Below are 17725 nucleotides of genomic sequence, written 5' to 3'. Positions count from 1 at the left end.
ACATTTGAAGAAAAACACCACTATCTTCTGCTTATCTGGAGTATTTAAGGAGCTCAAACCAGGGCTGTCATAATGGAGAAACTGAGGCATTGGGGAATGGAGAAGGGACTTGCACAAAGCCCTACCAGGAGAATGGAGTACATCCAAACAGAAGAAAACTTTCTGAGAAGGAAAAACAAGTGAAATCTACTTCTGCCTTTCTTCCCTCCCTTTAGGAAACTCATTGGCTGAAACCAGAAGAGGGGGAATATTACTTACTAAGGACCTTCGGCAGAAGGCTAGCCTTTGGAGCCCCCACGGCAGTAGGATTCCCAAGGGACTGAACTTGCGCCTGACTCATGGCCTCTTGACAGACTGTCAGTCCCAGCCTCAGTGCCCTCAGAGGATCAGAGCACTCTTGGTAACCACAGTCACGAAGCAGGAAGCTTCACTGCACCCCTGGGGAACAGGAAGCAGAAGTACTGGTAATGGCCCTGTGGCCTCAGGAAAGCAGAAGCAAGTGAACTTACACACCTTCGGGGCCAAAGCTGAAACTCCTCCCCCTCCAGGTGATCAAATACCAACATCACAAGGGGTCATCAATGGGAGTGGAAGTAGCTGCCCGAGGCCCTGTAATATCCTGACTTCCATCCCTCACTCCACAGAGCCAGTCATGTGAAGGAGGGTCAGGAAGGAGGCCTATTGAGAGAATGTGCTTAAACCTTGCACAGCAGGAGCCAAAGAAGTTTCAGCTAGGGTAATGTCTGGGCCACGGCGAGGTAGTGGGGTGCAACGGAAAACAAGATGGTTTTGTTCAGACTCTGGCTCTTCCACTTACTATCAGAGTGACCTTAGCCAAGTCACTTCATCTTTTTGTGCCTCGGTCTCCTCATCTATAAAATAAGGGGGATGAACTTAATGACATGTGAGCTCCCTTCTAGCTGCAAATCTATGATCTTGTGATCCTAGGTGCTGTGGGAAATGAAAAAATAAAATAGGGCCAGTCACCGCTTCAAGAAGCCAACTAGAAGAAAGAAGAAAGAGATGGGTCACTGTAATTCACAGCACAGCATGACAAGGGCATGAGAGAGACATGAGGTGCTGAGGAGGGATTCAAAGGCAGTTTTCATGATGAGCTCTTCAGACATCTCTTCCCCCCAATTACATAAGCATCTCTCTTTCCTTCATCTAGACAGAGGGGGAGCAGGAGGCTCCCGAAGCAACCCTGCCTTACAGTCCCAACCTGGGACAGCTGACTGCTTAGAAACCCCATCAGTCACTCACAGTTTCCCCGGATTCTGCTTTAGACTTTCGCTCCCCTGGCCGTGTCAGTACCACCCAATCCAAAGCCAGCACAAAGCAAATGTAGAGTAGGCAAAGTAAAAAGTTGCTTTTCAGCACCCTTCCACCATCTCTGCTTCTCACATCACAGTCATGGAAGGGCCCACAGAACAAAGAATATCACAGCAGAAAATGTTGGAAGAGGTAGGGACCTCAAAGATCTGGTTCAACTCCTTCATTTTACAGATTGAGAAATTGAGGCCCACAGGGAGAAATGATTCACTCAAAGTCAAAAAGCTATTAAATAAAAGAACCTGAACTAGAATTTGGGACTTTTGCCTCTCAGTCTAATGAAGTCTCTGCTGAGATTCTTCTTAGACTCATGCAAAGAAATAATTCTAGCAAAATGGAGGATAATTTAATTGTTACGGTGAACTCCTGACGTGGTTACCTCACTCTGCTAAAACAGATCAACAACTCAGCTGCGACAAAGAGGGCTAGAGAGCTGGCCAGGGCACTAAGAGGTTAGGTGACTTGCCCAGAGTCCCACAGCCAGAGTGTGTCCAAGGCAGAACTTGAACCCGGATCGTCCTGGCTCTGAAGTCAGCCCTCCCTCCACTGAGTCAGTTGGTCTACCGTTGATTAGTTGTGGTCCTGAAAATAAAGGCTTTGTTGAACAGGCAGTCTTGGGCTTAAGATTTGATTTATGAATGGCTCCTAATACCCAAACCACTCTTGCAAAAGTCTGGGATTCTTAACCTGAGGTCCAAGGGGTCCATGAACTTAGATGGGGGGAAAAATTACATCTTTATTTTCACTAAGCTTTGGTTTCCTTTGTGATCCTATGTGTTTTTTGTGGTCTAACTCAGAAACCTAAACACCATGTACCACTGTTTCTAAAGGAAAATATGCTCTGAAATCGAAATAGTTCACTTACAAATGAACTTTTGGAATACAACCTGTATTCAAATTGAATGTCAGAAAAGGGCAAACTCTAAAGTTGTATGCCAGGCAACACACAAGGTCAATCTCAGGGAGAAGGGAAGAATGCCATGGGAAGGATTTGAACTGCATCTGGACAAGATAAATTGTGCTCCCCTTCTATCCACACACTCCAAATGGTCCAGCACCCTCTACTGCTATAGTAAGCTCCTATGACCTCTGTCAGGGAGCTCTTACATCCCCAAAGGCCCTGAACACATGGCTCAAGTCTTTTTCCTCTCCCTGAAAGGAGATGGTCCTATGTCTAGGCCCATTGCAGCTGTACCCAGTTGGCAAAGCAGAACTCTTCTCTTTGGAGAAGCTGGCTCTGAGGAAAAACGCAAGCAGCTCTAGCTCACCCAGACCCAACCCCAGAGAGAGGCGCCAGCCTCTCCCTACTTAGTGGGACTAAGCTGTAAACAAGCTTGTTTATTCCTGGGAGGAATAATAGCTTTCTCTGGAGTGATGACATCTTGGAAACAGCATAGCTTCACAAACAACAACAAACTTCCAGCCACTAGGGCTTTTCACAAGAGTTGGAGAAGGATTTCCAATGAGAACTATTTGTCAGCCTCCAAAGAGCTAAGAAAGGAATAGGGGCCTGTTTCTGGATATGTACAGATAAGACTTTTATCTGCAATGGGTACCACATTCTCCACCCACATCACCAGGGTGAGAGGAACAGAAGAGAATTTGTAGTGCACCCTGAAACTCATAGACTATTCAAGCTGAAAGAAATTTGAGAACATGGAATGCTGTAGCCAGAAGGGACCTCAGAAAACTGAGGCCAAGGGAGGTAAAGTAACTAGTGTCAAGTCATATAGCTAATTTTTTAAAACCTTCACTTTACCCTCCTCTATGGTAGCTGTCTTCCTCAAGCTACTGTCTTATATCCCTACCACTTTTCACACTCAATTCCTAGAAAAGACTGTCTCTTCTGATTGCCTCCATTTCCTTTCTTTTCCCTTGCAATAGCGCTTCCAACTTCTTTGCCCAAATGAACATGTTCTCTCCTAATTTGCTCGTAATCTTTTAGCTGCAAAATCCAGTGGCCTCCTCTCAGCCCTCATCCTTCCTCGCTTCTCTGCAGACACTGACAGTGCTGATCACTTCTTTCTGGAAACTCTTTCTCCTCTCAGTTTTCGTAATATGGTTCTCTCTCCTTGTTCTTCTCCTCCCTGTCTAACCACTCCTCAGTCTCCTTCGGTGGATCACCATCTCCAAGTGTGGATGAATGTTGAGGCTCTCTCTTGAACCCTCTTCTCTTCTCTCTCTAAACTCTCTTACTTGGTAGTCTTATTAGCTCCCATGGGTCCAAATACCATCTCTACACAGATGACTCCCAGATCTGTAGATCTATAGAACCAGCCTTAGTCTCTCTCCTGAGCTCATCCCACATCACCAACTACAAATTAGAAATTTTCAACTAAAAACCTCATAGACATCTCAAACTCAACATGCCCACAATAGAACTCACTATCTGTCCCATAAAACCAACTCTTAACTCCTCTTCCTAACATTCCTATTTCTGTGGTTGATAGACTACTGGACCTGGAGTCAGGAAGACCTGCGTTCAAATCCAGTCTTAGACACTTACTAGCTGTATGACCCTGGACAAATCACTTAACCTCTGTTTGCCTCAATCTCCTCAACTATAAAATGGGGATAATAACAACACCTACTTCACAAGGTTGCTGTGAGAATCAAATGAGGTAATATTTGTTAAAAAAAAAAGTGTTTAGCACAGCACATAGTAGGTGCTACATAAATGCTTATTTCCTTCCCCCATCACTCAGGTTTTACAACTTTGACTTCTCACCCTCCTCCATCCCCCATATCGAATCAGTTGCCAAGTCTTGCTGATTCTCCCTCTATACCTCTCACACTCAATCTCATTTCTCTATTCACATGGCCACCCTTCCTAGTTCAAGCATTCAACACCTCTCACCTGGACCATTGCAATAACTTCCTATTTGGTTTCCCTGCCTCATGTCTCATCCTCTTTAGAGCCATCCTCCAAACAACTACTAAAGTAATATTCCTAAAGCACAATCTGACCATGTCACTCCCTAGGATTATTATACATTATTCCCCTTTCTGCTCTTCACAGTCCAGCCAAACCAGCCTTCTTGTTGTTCCTCAATCCATAGAGAAAGGAGATAGAACCATGTACTAGGGAACAGCAATTAGGACAGGAAGGGGAATGATGCATAATAATCCTGGAATGGTAGGATCAGAGAGAGACAGATTAGAAATAGTTTTAAATGATAGAAGAATTTGTATCTGATTCTAGAGGTCATAAGAAGCCACTGGAATATACTGAGCAGAGGAGTGATGCAGTCAGATCTGTGCTTTCGGAATATCACTTTAGCAGCTGTATGGAGGATGGGCTGGAGAAGGAAGACATACGAGGCAAGGAAACCAAATAGGAAGTTATTGCAATGGTCCAAGTGAGAAGTGTTGAGGTCTTGAACTATGGTGGCCATGAGAGCAAAGAGAAGCACATGGAGACAAAAAATATTGTGGAAGTCCCAAAATCTTTAGTGAATTAATGGAATAGAACGTTATATAAAGGAAAGTGTTGAGTTTGTAGTCAGACAAACTATATTTAAATGTCAACTCTAATGCACATGAGGGCTTAAGGGCAAGCCACTCCATCTCTCCAGACATCAGTTGCCATAAAATATTTGCACAGATTATCAACTTTGTAAACCTTACAGAACTGGGGGGGGGGGGGGGGGAATTGGCACAATTTTAATTTGAAGCCAGGGCTTTTTTCTAGGACTTTGTTTCCTTCTCAGTAAAAAGGAGATGAATAATCCCCAAAGTCCCTTCCAGCTCTGATACTCTATTTCAAGTAGCGTTGTAACTGATGTTTTCTTATGGAAGAAGCAAGAGATATAAAATTCTCAGCTACAGGAAGGTACACCTGAAGAGGTACAGTTGATTGCAACTTGGCATTCCAGGAAGCCAATTTCCTTCTGTCCTCCTGCCTTTCCACCCCATGTTCCTAGCCAAAACTTTTAACCGACAAATGCCACTCAGTTGCTCTTCTCACAAAACACTAAGCAGAAGAGATGTTTTCACTTAATATCAACACCCGTTAGCTAGGTTTGATGCCCCCTGCCTTGGGAGCTATGATGGAGACTAAGGCTACAGTCAGTCAACAAGCATTTATTAAGTGCTTACTATGTGCCAGGCACCACGTTAAGTACTAGGGATACAAAGAAAGGCAAAAACAAAACAAAACCCTGCCTTCAAAAAGCTTAGATTCTAAAGGGGGACACAACATGTAAACAACCGAGTGCATAAAAGGTTTATTCAGAAGAGACTCTGAGAGGGGAAGGCATTGGCAGTCTGACCTAAGTGCATTGATATCACATCAAGCCGAGGGCTGGGAGAAGAGCCACTACCCTAGGGCCCAGGAAACATGTGCAGGACCAACAATCAGTGTCCAGGCCACCTGAGTTAGATAACATGATGAGCTAACAAAGAACATTCAATTTGCTTCACTCACTACTTCAGCTGGGCTCCAAGAAACCAACCAACATAGACATACACCAACACGTTTTCAGGTGCCTCGCTTGAATGCATAAAAATCTCCTCACAGACACAAGACTAACATACTTATTCTCAGTGGGAGCAACACAGCTAGTGCCCATCAGAGAAGTTCTTGTGTCTCACTCCCCTCACCATAAAAAACCAGAATTTCTCAGCTCCGAGCTCCCCATCCTGCCTAAAAACACCTCCCCTCCTTCTGTAAATAGTTAGCCAGATAGAAAGCCTGCTCTGGGTGGGATCTTGTAGATACATATGTGCTGAAATCTCTCAGTTTCCTGCAGGAACAGACTCTCCTTACTAGACTAAGGCCAACAACTGCCTCCTACTAAGAGGAGGTCCATCAAATGTCAACAGGGCCCCCCCCCCAGACAGCCAGAAAACTGGCTGGCCACGTCTCAAAGCTGCCCCGCTTCTGGGCAATTGTCTTTGCTGTAACTTGGCAAGGGGTTTGACACGTACGAGAGAAAGGAAGAGAGCTGCTCTACCCCTACCACACCTCAAGTCAAACGTGAACTATTAGGTTGACTGAAAAATTAACTAGCACCAGGTCCAGGAGGAAAATGCTTCTGACTGACTCTTCAGACACTTGAGTAGCTGGGGCTTGACCACAATCATTTTCTTTTTCCTTGTCAAGAATAGCCACACAGTGTGGAGAAAGCAAGTCATCCCTGTCAGCTTGAAACCACTGCTGGCTCTTGCAACAGCCTGGTGAGATTTGCTCTTCAGCCTCTTCCTTCCCTCTAGGGTCCCTGAGTCTGGTTAATTTAGGTGAGACAGCCCCACCCCTTGCAGAGCCCAGCCTGGAGCGCCCCTTCTAAAAGCCAGTCTCAAAGAGATGAAGTAGAGGGGGACTGTCTTGGAAGTGGGTTTGGGGAGGACCTGGCACATTTCATAAGTGGCCTTGAGTACAGAGTGCAGAACAAACTGCCCTCAACCTTAACACTTTACAAGTAGCTCAGACATTTCAACAGAGGCAAAGTCCAGAGTTCGGTCAAATCATCACACATATTCACATTCACATACTCAAAACTGCCTAATCTCAGAAGTCTTTATGCCCTCAAAACAAAGAGTTGTAACAGTTTGAAACCGGCACCCATCAGTATCACTGATGAACCCACGAATCTTCTTATTTACTGCCAGCTGGATCCCAACTTTTCATTCAAAGCTGCTGCTTTTAACCAAATAATCCCGTTTGCTAGGTTGCTTCCTACAGTCACAAGTCCCAAGTCACAGGACAGATTTTCTACACATTCCAATTCCTTTCCTCCGAAAATAAAAAGGACGTGCCTAACGATAAGTCAGAGGCAGGGCTTGGAAAGCAGTAGGGATTGCAACAGAATCCACGTTCCCAAGAGCTTTTCTCCTCCCTTGCCCCTCTTCTTCCTCTCCTCCTCCAGAATTCAATTTCATCTTTTCTCTCTCTCATCTCTCTCTCCTCCTCCTCTCTCTCTCTCTTTCTCTCCCTCCCTCCCTCACACCCAGTCTCCTTCTCCACAGTGCCTGCCGCCTGCCGCCCCCCACCCCCTACCCCATACCACACCCAGCTCTCTCAGAGCAGTATACACCATTCTCTCTGGCTGCAACATCTGCATCAATGGCTGCCTTAGAGGAGATTTTCAAAAAGAAAAAGCACTTGGAATAGAATGGAGAGTAGCTCTCCTAAGGCACCTACCCAGCACTCTCTGATGGGAACAAGCTGAGTCCCAAGTACAATGAGCTAAATCAGCCTACCCCCAGCTGCAACAATCCTCCAACCGCAAGGTCCCCGGGAACTAACGGCATGGGCGCCAGGATCAAGCCTGCACCGGGATCCTCCAGCAAGCAAACAGCTTCCAAGAGGGCTGCGGCACTTCTTAGTGGTCCGCGTCAAGTGGCTGCCTGAGACATGTGAAAGACTCTCCCCAGACAGAGCGCCTTTTGTGTCAGCTGGGCTATTTATGGCACTGCCCAACTTCCCCGGGGGGACCATTACCTGCTGAGAGAAGGAAAGCCAAAAGATCAGCTTTCTGCTACACTCATCCATGTCTACGGATGAGCTTTCTGCTTTCTGAATCAGCTTTCTGCCGCCTCTTCTCTTTTCCTCCCCAAACATGCGCCCCATACTGCCCTTGGGCAACAGAAGGTGAGAGGTAAGAGAGACTTAGTTGCTCCCACAAACAGAAAACTCTGCTACTTGCTAAACCATTGTTGTCTGGAAAAATGAGTGTTTGATGTCTCTGGTAAGTCAGTCCTCAATCCAAGGCTTCTCTCTCCCTTGCTATTGTACCTCCGAGCTCACCAAGGCTGTGCATTATTTCTGCCTAATCTAGTCCCAAGAGCCACAGAGGATGGCTGGGGAATCACATTTTTCCCTCCCACACCTGGGAGGGACTAAATTCCCCAAATTATCCACCTCACAAACACAGGCTCGACTTCAGCTTCTGTTTTCCCAACTTCAGACCCCATGACAGAGCCTGGCCAATTCCTCTCTAAGGGCTGGCTTAGGAGTCCCTATTGACCTGGCTGTCAGGCAGCTCAGGATACACTGCTCCATACAGAGGCATGCATCCATCTCTCACACTCAACATTATTGTGTGCTGGGACGTGGAACACGATTAACTCTTCCCAACCGGAACTACTAAGGCACTGACATTTCAGTGCATCCTAGAAGGGCTCTGCTGGTCTGGGGCAAGGTGAATAAGGAAGTGCCAAGTAAAGCCACTGTGCCCTTCTAGAGGAAGAGACAAACCACTCCGCCTCCTCATCAACAACTCCTACCCCCACCCTGCCATCTTACCCCTCAGCAATCTTATTGGCAGGACATGCTGAACTCATTCCAGACCAAGAATGCAGCCACCTCTAGGGTGTGACAGAACAGCCCTTTCAACATCTTCAAAGCAACACAGCTTTAACAGTTTAGGACTGCTATGCTAAAGGAAAATATTGTGTAAATGGAACCTATGGCATGAGAAAAGGAGAGAAGGGGAGATACAATGACTCAAAATGGTATCTTCCCAAGACCTTGGGCACAACGACTATACCATCTTGGGTGTCATCTGCTACATTGTAGACATGATTCCACTTAGCAAACCTCCAGTAAACACCTCTTAAGACTCTGGGCATACAAAGCATGCATAAGATCTGAGTCTGACTGACTGCTGGCTGCAATGAAAACTAACGGAAGTATTTACCTTGGGATCTACAGTCATCTATTCACTTACAGCTACACTGGGGAAATAAGGCTAGTGTTAAACCAAGTGTTAGTTTCACACAGAAAAAGACTTAGCTGAACACTGACCTTTGCCAGGACTATCCAGGAGGCTTCCTCAAAAACATTAGGTATTCACAAATTTGAACCGATCCCTTATCTTGTCATTAGAAGGCAGAGACAAAGAAATGATTTGCAAAGCCCAGAAGTGAATTAGCATTGGCCTAGCACGGACCCCATTCTTGAAGGCAGCCTGCTATGGTGCCCTGTCCAGGATGAATGGGACCAGAGTTGCCAGCTCTCCTGGTTTGCTTGGGTCTCTCTCAGCACTTGGGGGCAGTTGCCTATGCTACTCAGGCAGCAAGGTCTCTGCTCATGGTGTGGGAAGTAGAGTGAGTGAGACCTCTGGATCAAGACCTTTCTTGATGTTTGAGAAGATAAAAGGAAACACTCAGAAGCAAAGACGTTTAGGCCTCTGTTCTGGTGTGTTCCCTGAGCTTGTTTAGCCAGTGGCTGAAGGTCCCTGACCCTACTCCACTACTGCCAAACCTCCAGCACATGAGATTTCCTTACTGAAACACGGACTGGTGGTATTGACACAGTTATGACATAATCAGTGTTTCTGATATCAGTTCAACAGCATCTCTAATAAAATTACATGGCTCAAGGTCATTAGGAGCTTGAATGGGACTTCAGAGGTCATCTAATCCAATAGCTGCATTTTATAAACTAGGAAACCAAAGCCAAGGGAAATAAAGCAACTTGCCTAAGGTTACACATGCAGCAAAGATCAGAGGTAGGATTTGAATTCAGGTCCTCTGATCCAGAGCCAGAGCTCTTTCCACCACACCACAACAAATTAAAGTTGCTCACATGGGTAGTGGGGGGAAAGGTCCTCTGAAGGGATCTGGCTGATCGAGATGGGAGGAAGATGAAGCAGCACATCTGCTGGCTCCTGCTGGGCCACTCACTGGTAGAAGAGGCTGTTCCTTAAGCCCAGTGCCTGCACTAAAGCAATATTCTATTGTCTTTATTCAATAACAGTGAATTAAGTGAGTTAAGTCTGTGCCAGAAACCAGCCAACTCCAATGATCCTCATGGCTCCAGATGACAATCAATCAGAAAATGAGCAGGCAATGTTCTCATTCTCCCCATCTCTGTTCAGTCTCGGTTGTATTACAAAGTGAAGTCTTTCCCAAAGCCTCCTTAAAAAACTAAGTGGCATCTGCCAAATGCCATTCTAGCCTCTTCCATGCACCAATTTCTCCTTACTTAATAGATAACATTAACCAGGCACATCTTTGGACCTTCTTACATGGTGTTACCATTAAAGCAGGCCCTGTCCAGGTAAGATCCATAGCATCCTTATGTACTTTCTATCCCTCTACCTCTTAATTCATTATTATCAAGTCCCTTAGGGCAACTCAGACCTGTTGTGGAAATGGGGAAATCATAGGATTATAGATGAAGAGTGTAAAAGGACCTCCGAGATCATTTAAACTAACACCTTCATTTTACAGCCCTAAGAAACTGGGGCCCAGAAAGCTTCAAATCCAACCTTCTTTCCACTGTAGCCTCCCAAGTACACTGCCCATACCACCTTGATGGCTCTGCTGCCACACCAACAAGTATAGAAGGGAACAGGATGTGACATCTAGTGAAGCCTGCTGATTCTGCAATAGCCTTTGAAACTCCCAAGTCTGTCCTACCATCAACCATAGGCTCTGGGCCTGGTCCTATCTCTGCTCCTTTGGGCTTCTTTACCACCAGTGGGATTCTTGGGTCTGATCAGGTTCTGTGTAGGGATGTTGTGTCCTGCCACAGAATCTTAACCACAGGGAGGTCCTCTGGTCCAATCAGTTCCGCACCTTCATGTAAGGTTGTGCTTCGTTACCTGAAATTCATTCATCACCTTACACCTGGACTATTCAACTAGGCGGTGGCGGCAGTGGTGGTGGTGGTGGCAGCCTACCTCAAGTCTCTCCCCACTCCAGTCTATACTCCATTCAGCCACTAAAGTGATTTTCTTAAACACAGGTCCAATCATAAACACACAAAAACACACGTCACATAAACATACACACACACATACACACACACCCTGTACTTAATAAACTCCAGTGGCTTCCAATTGCCTCTAGAAGCAAATACAAAAAGCTCTGTTTGGCATTCAAAGCCCTTCATAAACTAGTTCCCTCCTACCTTTCCAGTCTTTTTACATCTTATTCCCCAACACATACTGGCCTCCTGGTTGTTCCATGAACAAGACACTCCATCTCTTGGCTCTGGGCATTTTCTGTGGCTGTCTCCCATGCCTGGAATGCTCTCCTTCCTCTGATCTGACTACTGATTTCCCTGGCTTCCTTTAAATCTCAAATAAAATCCAACGTTCTGCAGGAAGCCTTCCTTCTTATTTATGCTGTATATAGCTTGCAACATGTATACTTGTCTACATGCTGTCTCTTGTAAATTCTTTGAGGGCAAAAACTGTCTTTTGCCTCTTTTTGTATCCCCAGTACTTAGCACAGTACCTGGCACATAGTAGGCACTTAATAAATGTTGACTAATTGATTTGTGGAGCACCTACAGCTAAGTGCTCAACACTGTAAAATATACAGAAATATAGAGAGGGAATGGTTGAGGGAAGAAAGACAAGACTGTCAACAACTTGATACGAAAGCTGGGATCTTATTTCACAGAGTGAGACATAGGAAGGAAGGAATTTGGTTCAGGGGAATTCCAATTTTGCCTCCCTCCTAGGCATTGTATTTTAATATTGGAGGCTGGAATTTCCCCAGAACATCCCACATTCCTATTAATCAGTGGGTGGGAAGTATTCTCCTAGAGGCACAGAGAGGAACTGGATATTTCTGTACTTGGGATTTGGAGGCCATTTGCCACAAGTGGTGATAAATCAATAGTTGGGAATGATCCCAAAACAAGGAGATTTTTGGTCACTACAGTTCTACTGCCCCAATCCTTTTCTTCTATTTCACAGCCCCAGGTCCTGGATAGAGGTACAATTAGTAGGTCAAGAAACATTTAGTAAGCACTTGCTTTTGCATTTTTTTAAGCTTTCAAATAAAATGAATGAATGAAAAAGCATCTATTAAGCGCTTACTATGTGTTACACACAAAGCTAGGTGCTACGGACGTAAATAGAAAAAGTAAAACAGCCCTAGCTCTCAAGGGACTCACACTCCAAGCGGAAAGACAATAAAGTCAAAGGTTCAGCTGCAGGTAGGATAGCAAAATCCAGGTTGCATCAATAGGTCAGATGACAGTGCCCTGGAGGCTGGAAGGCATAGAAGCAGGACAGATGATATGGCCCAGAGAACCTTAAGATTCAATATCAGGGTGACAAATCCTAGTGGTCCTCTATTTCCCTGGAAGGAATAGAGTTGGGAAATCCTGACCCATCCAAACAGTATGAGCAGTCAATCAGCCCAGATGGATTCTGGGCAGCCTGGAGCCCTGGGAGATGGAGCAAAGGGCAGGCAAGTGGGTCCAGAGAGTGCCCTGGTAGAAATGTATTAGCACAAACACCATAGCATAGTGTTTGATAAACCTAAAGACTTCAGTTATTTAGAAGATCTCACACTATATTTTACAAAAACTACCAGAAAACTGGGCAGTAATCTAATAGAAATTAAATTTATTCAATACCATAAACCAAGATAAGCTCCAAATGTATTCATAATCTGGACATAAAAGGTCACATCATAAAAAAATATATAAGCATCAGCCCTGGAGTCAGGAGAACCTGAATTCAAATCCAGCCTCAAAAACTTACTATCTGTGTGACCCTGGGTAAGTCACTTAACCCCAACTGCCTCCCCCAAAAAATAAATAAACAAACAAATTAGAAGAGTAAGGAAGAAATTACCATTCAGATTTATGGATAGAGAAGATCGTACAAGATAAAACCAACAACTTTAATTATATAAAATTTTTAAAATTTTGCACAAAAAAATCTAATGTAGTAAAAATCAGAAGGGAAACGTAACTGGGGGGAAATCTTTACAAGTTTGTCTGATAAAGGCTTCATTTCCAAGAAACATAAGGAACTGATTCAAATTTATAAATCAAAAAGCCTCTCCTCAATAGACAGATATATAGTTGAAGGATATGAACAGGAAGTTTTCAAAGAAAGGAATATAAACTATTAACAATCATGTAAATATGTTCTAATTCACTAACAATTAGAGAAATGCAAATGAAGGCAGTTGTGAGGTTCTACCTCATACCTATCAGATGGCAAAGGTAATGAAGAAAATGACAAACGGAGGAGCTACAGGAAAACAGGTAAACTAGAGCACTGTGGGTGGAACTGTGAATCAATTTCTGGTCCAGGCTTTCTGAAAAGCAATTTGGAACTATGCCCAGAAAGTTACCAAACTGAACATACCCTTTGATCCATCTATAGCACTACTAGGCCTATACCTCAAAGAATATAAAGACAAAATAGAACCATCTAGGAGACTTAAGGTATAGCCAGAATAGCTGTTTTATGTCACTTTGTCCTGGAGAGAGAACTAGGAGCGTTAGATTGGGGGGGTGGGGGTGAGCGGTGGAAGGGGTGAAGGGAAAAGGAAAAGGAGGGAAGAAAAAAGAGATAGAGGGACAGATAGGGGAAAGGGAAGGAGAGATGGGAGAGAGAAAGAAGGAAGAAGGGAGAGAGATGAGGAGAGGGAGAGAGATTTGATGAGAAAAATTTCTTAACAGCTCCACAAATTGGGCTGCTGAGAAGTTAATGGGTCCTTTTCACCAGAGGTCTTCAAGCAAAGGCTTGATGACTATGTGGCATGTATGCTATTACAGAGGATTCATACTCAGGCCCAAATAGCCTCTGAGGTCCCTCCTAACTCTGAGATTCTGTGATTGTATGAAATCTCTATCATACATATCCCCATTACCTCAGAACATTTGTTCAACATCATTTCAAACTGGACATACATGAAGGTGACGTGAAATAGGCAGAAGTCACAATCTGCCTCATTTTCTGGGCCCCAGCCCAGCTTGGAAAGCATTTGCAGAGAGACTTCAGGGTCACTGGAGAAAATAACTGAACAAATATTATTGCCATGATTCCAAACGAGTATAATAATTCTGACAACTCAGATTACTGGTATGAGCTCATGACAAATCCTAATTCAGAAGCTCTGGGTGTGGGCCCCTCAGAAACTAAAGCCAAGGCTTTGGCCACTGCATGACCAACACTTCCCCACTTCAGATCCGAGGAGTGCACTGCAGTCGCCTGCTCAGCCTAAAGTGGTTTGACTCAGAATCTGAAGCAGACAATTTTACTTCCTGCACAGCACAGGACTCTTTTACAGCCTCAGTTGCACACCTAACCCCTAGTGGTTGTCTTGTACAGCTACGCTAATGGTCACATAAAGATAGTAAGCAAAAAACCGGGGACAGGTTACAATTTGCACGGTCCAGTACCAATTACTGTCACAGGTATTCAATAAATATTTGATGACTGGGATAAAATCCATCTCTATTACTAGAGATACAACTCCAAATGATCATAAATGGGGCCATTTCCATAGACAAAGGCATTCTTCACAATATCACCTATCAGAATAATTGTAACTAGAAGAGTTAGTACTAGACACACAGTCACTCAAAAACTCCTTGTTGATTGTAGGATAGGGTGACCAGTCTTCTGGCCAAGAGTAAGAAAGCCAGCCCCAAATGGAACTATTGCAGAGTCCATCTACACAGTCCATTTTACTGTAAGCTCCTCAAGGGCAGGAATCACATCTACTTATTTCAATCTCCTCTGCCCCATCATACCCACCAAAAGTTCGGTCCATGTCTGTTTATATTGAAGCTGGTGTTGCTGCCAAAGAATGAGTCAGGGATGGTGGATGGTATCCGCTAAAGAGCCAGTAACCCATTATCTGGCTAAGGGAAACAAAAAAACAAATGTATCAGGGATAGGAAGGGACATAGCCTTCCCATCCCAGGCTTAGGAGCCAAAAAGCTCCTTGGAACAAACCTAGGATGTGAATGTCAGAAAGACCAAGGACTTAATGCACAGCTTCAGTATAGGGGCAACCATCAAACTGCTGACTATAATTCTACTGGACTGCAGATGCTTAGAAAACTTATAGCTCTTGGCCAAATTTTCCCCTAGTTCTCTGGAAAGAACTTTGAGGTGGGATTGCAACAATGTCTAACGCCTGCCAGCCTAAGATAAATCTTTGTGCTTACTTAGACTCTTCAGAAATCAAGTATGTACCTTGGTTAGATAGAATGATATTACAACTTTCTTTTTTTTAATTAATTAAATTTTATTTTTTTCCAAACAAATATCTGCCTTTTCTTCCTCTTCCCACAGCCCATTAAGGAAGAAAGAAAAACAAAGTTCTCCTGTTACAAACATGTATCATCAAAAAAAAAAAATCCTGCATTGGCCCCATCCAAAAAAATATCTGTCAATATGAAAACTGAGTTCAACATCTCTCTATCAGGAGATTGGTATCCTGTTGCATTATGAGTCTTCTGGAATTGTGGTTGGTCATTGTGTTGATCAGAGTTCCCAAGACTTCCAAAGGTGATTGGCTTTATGATATTGTTGCCATTGTATATTCTCACTCTGCATCAGTTCATATAAGTCTTCCCAAATTTCTCTGAAACTGATCCCCACCTTCATTAGTTCCAATAGCACAACAGTATTCCATCACATTTCTATACCATAACTTGTTCACCCATCTCCCGATTGACACTTAGTTTCTAATTCTTCTGTATATTGTGGACCTAACCTGTTCCACTGATTAACTTCTCCATTTCTTAACTAGTATACATATTTTTTGATGATTTCTATCTTCCAGTATTATTTGAGATCTGGTATTGCTAGTCTCCTTACTTTCCGCTTTTTTCATTAATTCCCTTGAGAGTCTTGACCTTTCATTCCTCCAGATGAATTTTGTTTGATTGGGTTTTTTTTTTTAGCTCTATAAAGTAATCTTTTGGTAGTTTGACTGGTATGGTTTTGAATAAGTGAGTTGATTTAGGTAGTAGTATTGTCATTTTATTACATTGGCTATGCCTGCCTATGAACAGATAATATTTCTCCAGTGATACAGATCTTTTTTTGTACAAAGAGTATTCTGTAGTTGTTTCCTGTAGTTCCTATGTGTATGACTTTGCAGTAGACTCCCAACTATTTTATATTTTCTGTAGTTCTTAAAAATGGAATTTCTCCATCCCTGATGGATTTTTTTTGTCATATTCAGAAATGCTTATGATTTGTATAAACTTATTTTATATCCTGTAACTTTGCCGAAGGTGTTGTTTCAATTAGTTTTTAATTGACTCCCTAGGGTTCTCTAAGTAAACTAACCTATCATCTGTAAAAAGTAATAATTGTTTCCTCTTTCCTATGCTTATTCCCTTGTCTTATTGCTATAGCTGGCATTACTAGCATCATATTTGACAATAGACATCCCTGCTTTATCCCTAATCTTTTTGGAAAGCGCTCCAATTTATTCCCATTACAGATAATAGTTGGTTCATGGTTTTAGAAAGATACTACTTTTTGTATTCAGGAAAAATTTATTTATTCCTATGCTTTCTAGTGTTTTTAATAGGAATGGGTGTTGTATATCAGCAAAAGCCTTTTCTGAATATAGGCAAATGATTTTTGTTGTTCTTACTATTAACATGGCAATTATGCATATAGTCTTCCTAATACTGAACCAGTTCTGTATCCTGGTATAACTCCATCCTGCTAATATGTTACTGAAGTCTTTTTACTAATCTTTTGATCAAAATTTTTGTATCAATATTCATTAGGGATATTTGGTCTTGCTTTTGACTATCCTTGGTTTCAGCATCAAGACTACATTTGTAATCATAGGAGAAATTCTTTAGGATATCTTATTTTCCAATTTTTTCAGTTTATGTAATATTAGAACTGTTCTTTAAATGTTTGATAGATTTTACTTATAAGTCCATTTGATCCTGGATTTTTTTCCTCTGGGAGTTATTTTATGGCTTGTTCAATTTCTTTTTCTGAGACTGGGTTAAGTTCTCTATTTCATGTTCTATTAATATTTTATATTTTTATAAATATCTATTTCATTTAGAGAGGCATATAATTAGGAAAAAACAGTTTCTAATAACTTCCTTAATTTCTTCTTTATTGGTTGAAAATTTACCTTAATTTTTGATACTGGTAATTTTAACTGTGTGGGCATCCTGCTATTTCAAGTATGTTTCTTGTAAACAATATATTGTTGGATTATGCTTTCTAATCAATTCTACTATCCTCTTCCGTTTTATGGGTAAGTTCAGACCATTCACATTCATGGTTATGATTATTAATTTTGTGTTTCCCTCTACAATATTCTCTTACACTTTTCCTTCTCTTTATTCCCCTGCCTCTTTATAAAGAATAAAAGGGTGGTGAAAGAGGAGGAGTAAACAGCACAAGTGCTCTAGGTTTAGTGTAATCTGCTTCTGTGACCCTGCCCCTCTTCTCTCTCCCTCATCCAGAGCCCAATAACTAGTGCTTATCCTCCCAATATTTTCTTTTAAACCCTTCTTTGAAATTCAACCTCCTTAGAGTTTGTTTTGCTTAGACAAATCCCTCTTTTAATCTACTCTACTTCTTATCCCCACCTCTCCCTATTTCTCTTTCCCTCTTGTTTCTGTTGAAACACATTTTTGTTCACAACTCTGTGTATGTTCTTCCCCTCTTTGACCAACTCCTATGAGAGTGAG

The 17725-nt window shown here is 42.9% G+C and overlaps 1 protein-coding gene across 6 annotated transcripts in view; it reads right to left on the bottom strand.

Annotated features, from left to right (window-relative positions):
• Nucleotides 1-17725, bottom strand: part of RGS3 (regulator of G protein signaling 3) — a 147672-nt gene that overhangs the window by 34624 nt on the left and 95323 nt on the right. Inside the window, exon 1 of one of the 6 annotated variants that reach the window (XM_027869732.1) lies at nt 7775-8172. The exons of 2 other annotated variants lie outside the window; for them this stretch is intronic. In XM_027869732.1, the coding sequence (XP_027725533.1) occupies nt 7775-7903 (129 nt within the window). In that variant the 5' untranslated portion in view covers nt 7904-8172. Of the gene's footprint in view, nt 1-258; nt 383-7474; nt 7691-7774; nt 8173-17725 lie in introns of those variants that run through there. 3 more of the 6 variants (XM_027869733.1, XM_027869735.1, XM_027869736.1) reach the window with 3 other exon arrangements.

The sequence above is a fragment of the Vombatus ursinus genome, unplaced genomic scaffold (assembly GCF_900497805.2).
Source record: "Vombatus ursinus unplaced genomic scaffold, bare-nosed wombat genome assembly UNPS02014793.1, whole genome shotgun sequence".
Classification (NCBI taxonomy): domain Eukaryota; kingdom Metazoa; phylum Chordata; class Mammalia; order Diprotodontia; family Vombatidae; genus Vombatus; species Vombatus ursinus.
This window is presented reverse-complemented; position numbering and strand designations above follow the sequence as displayed.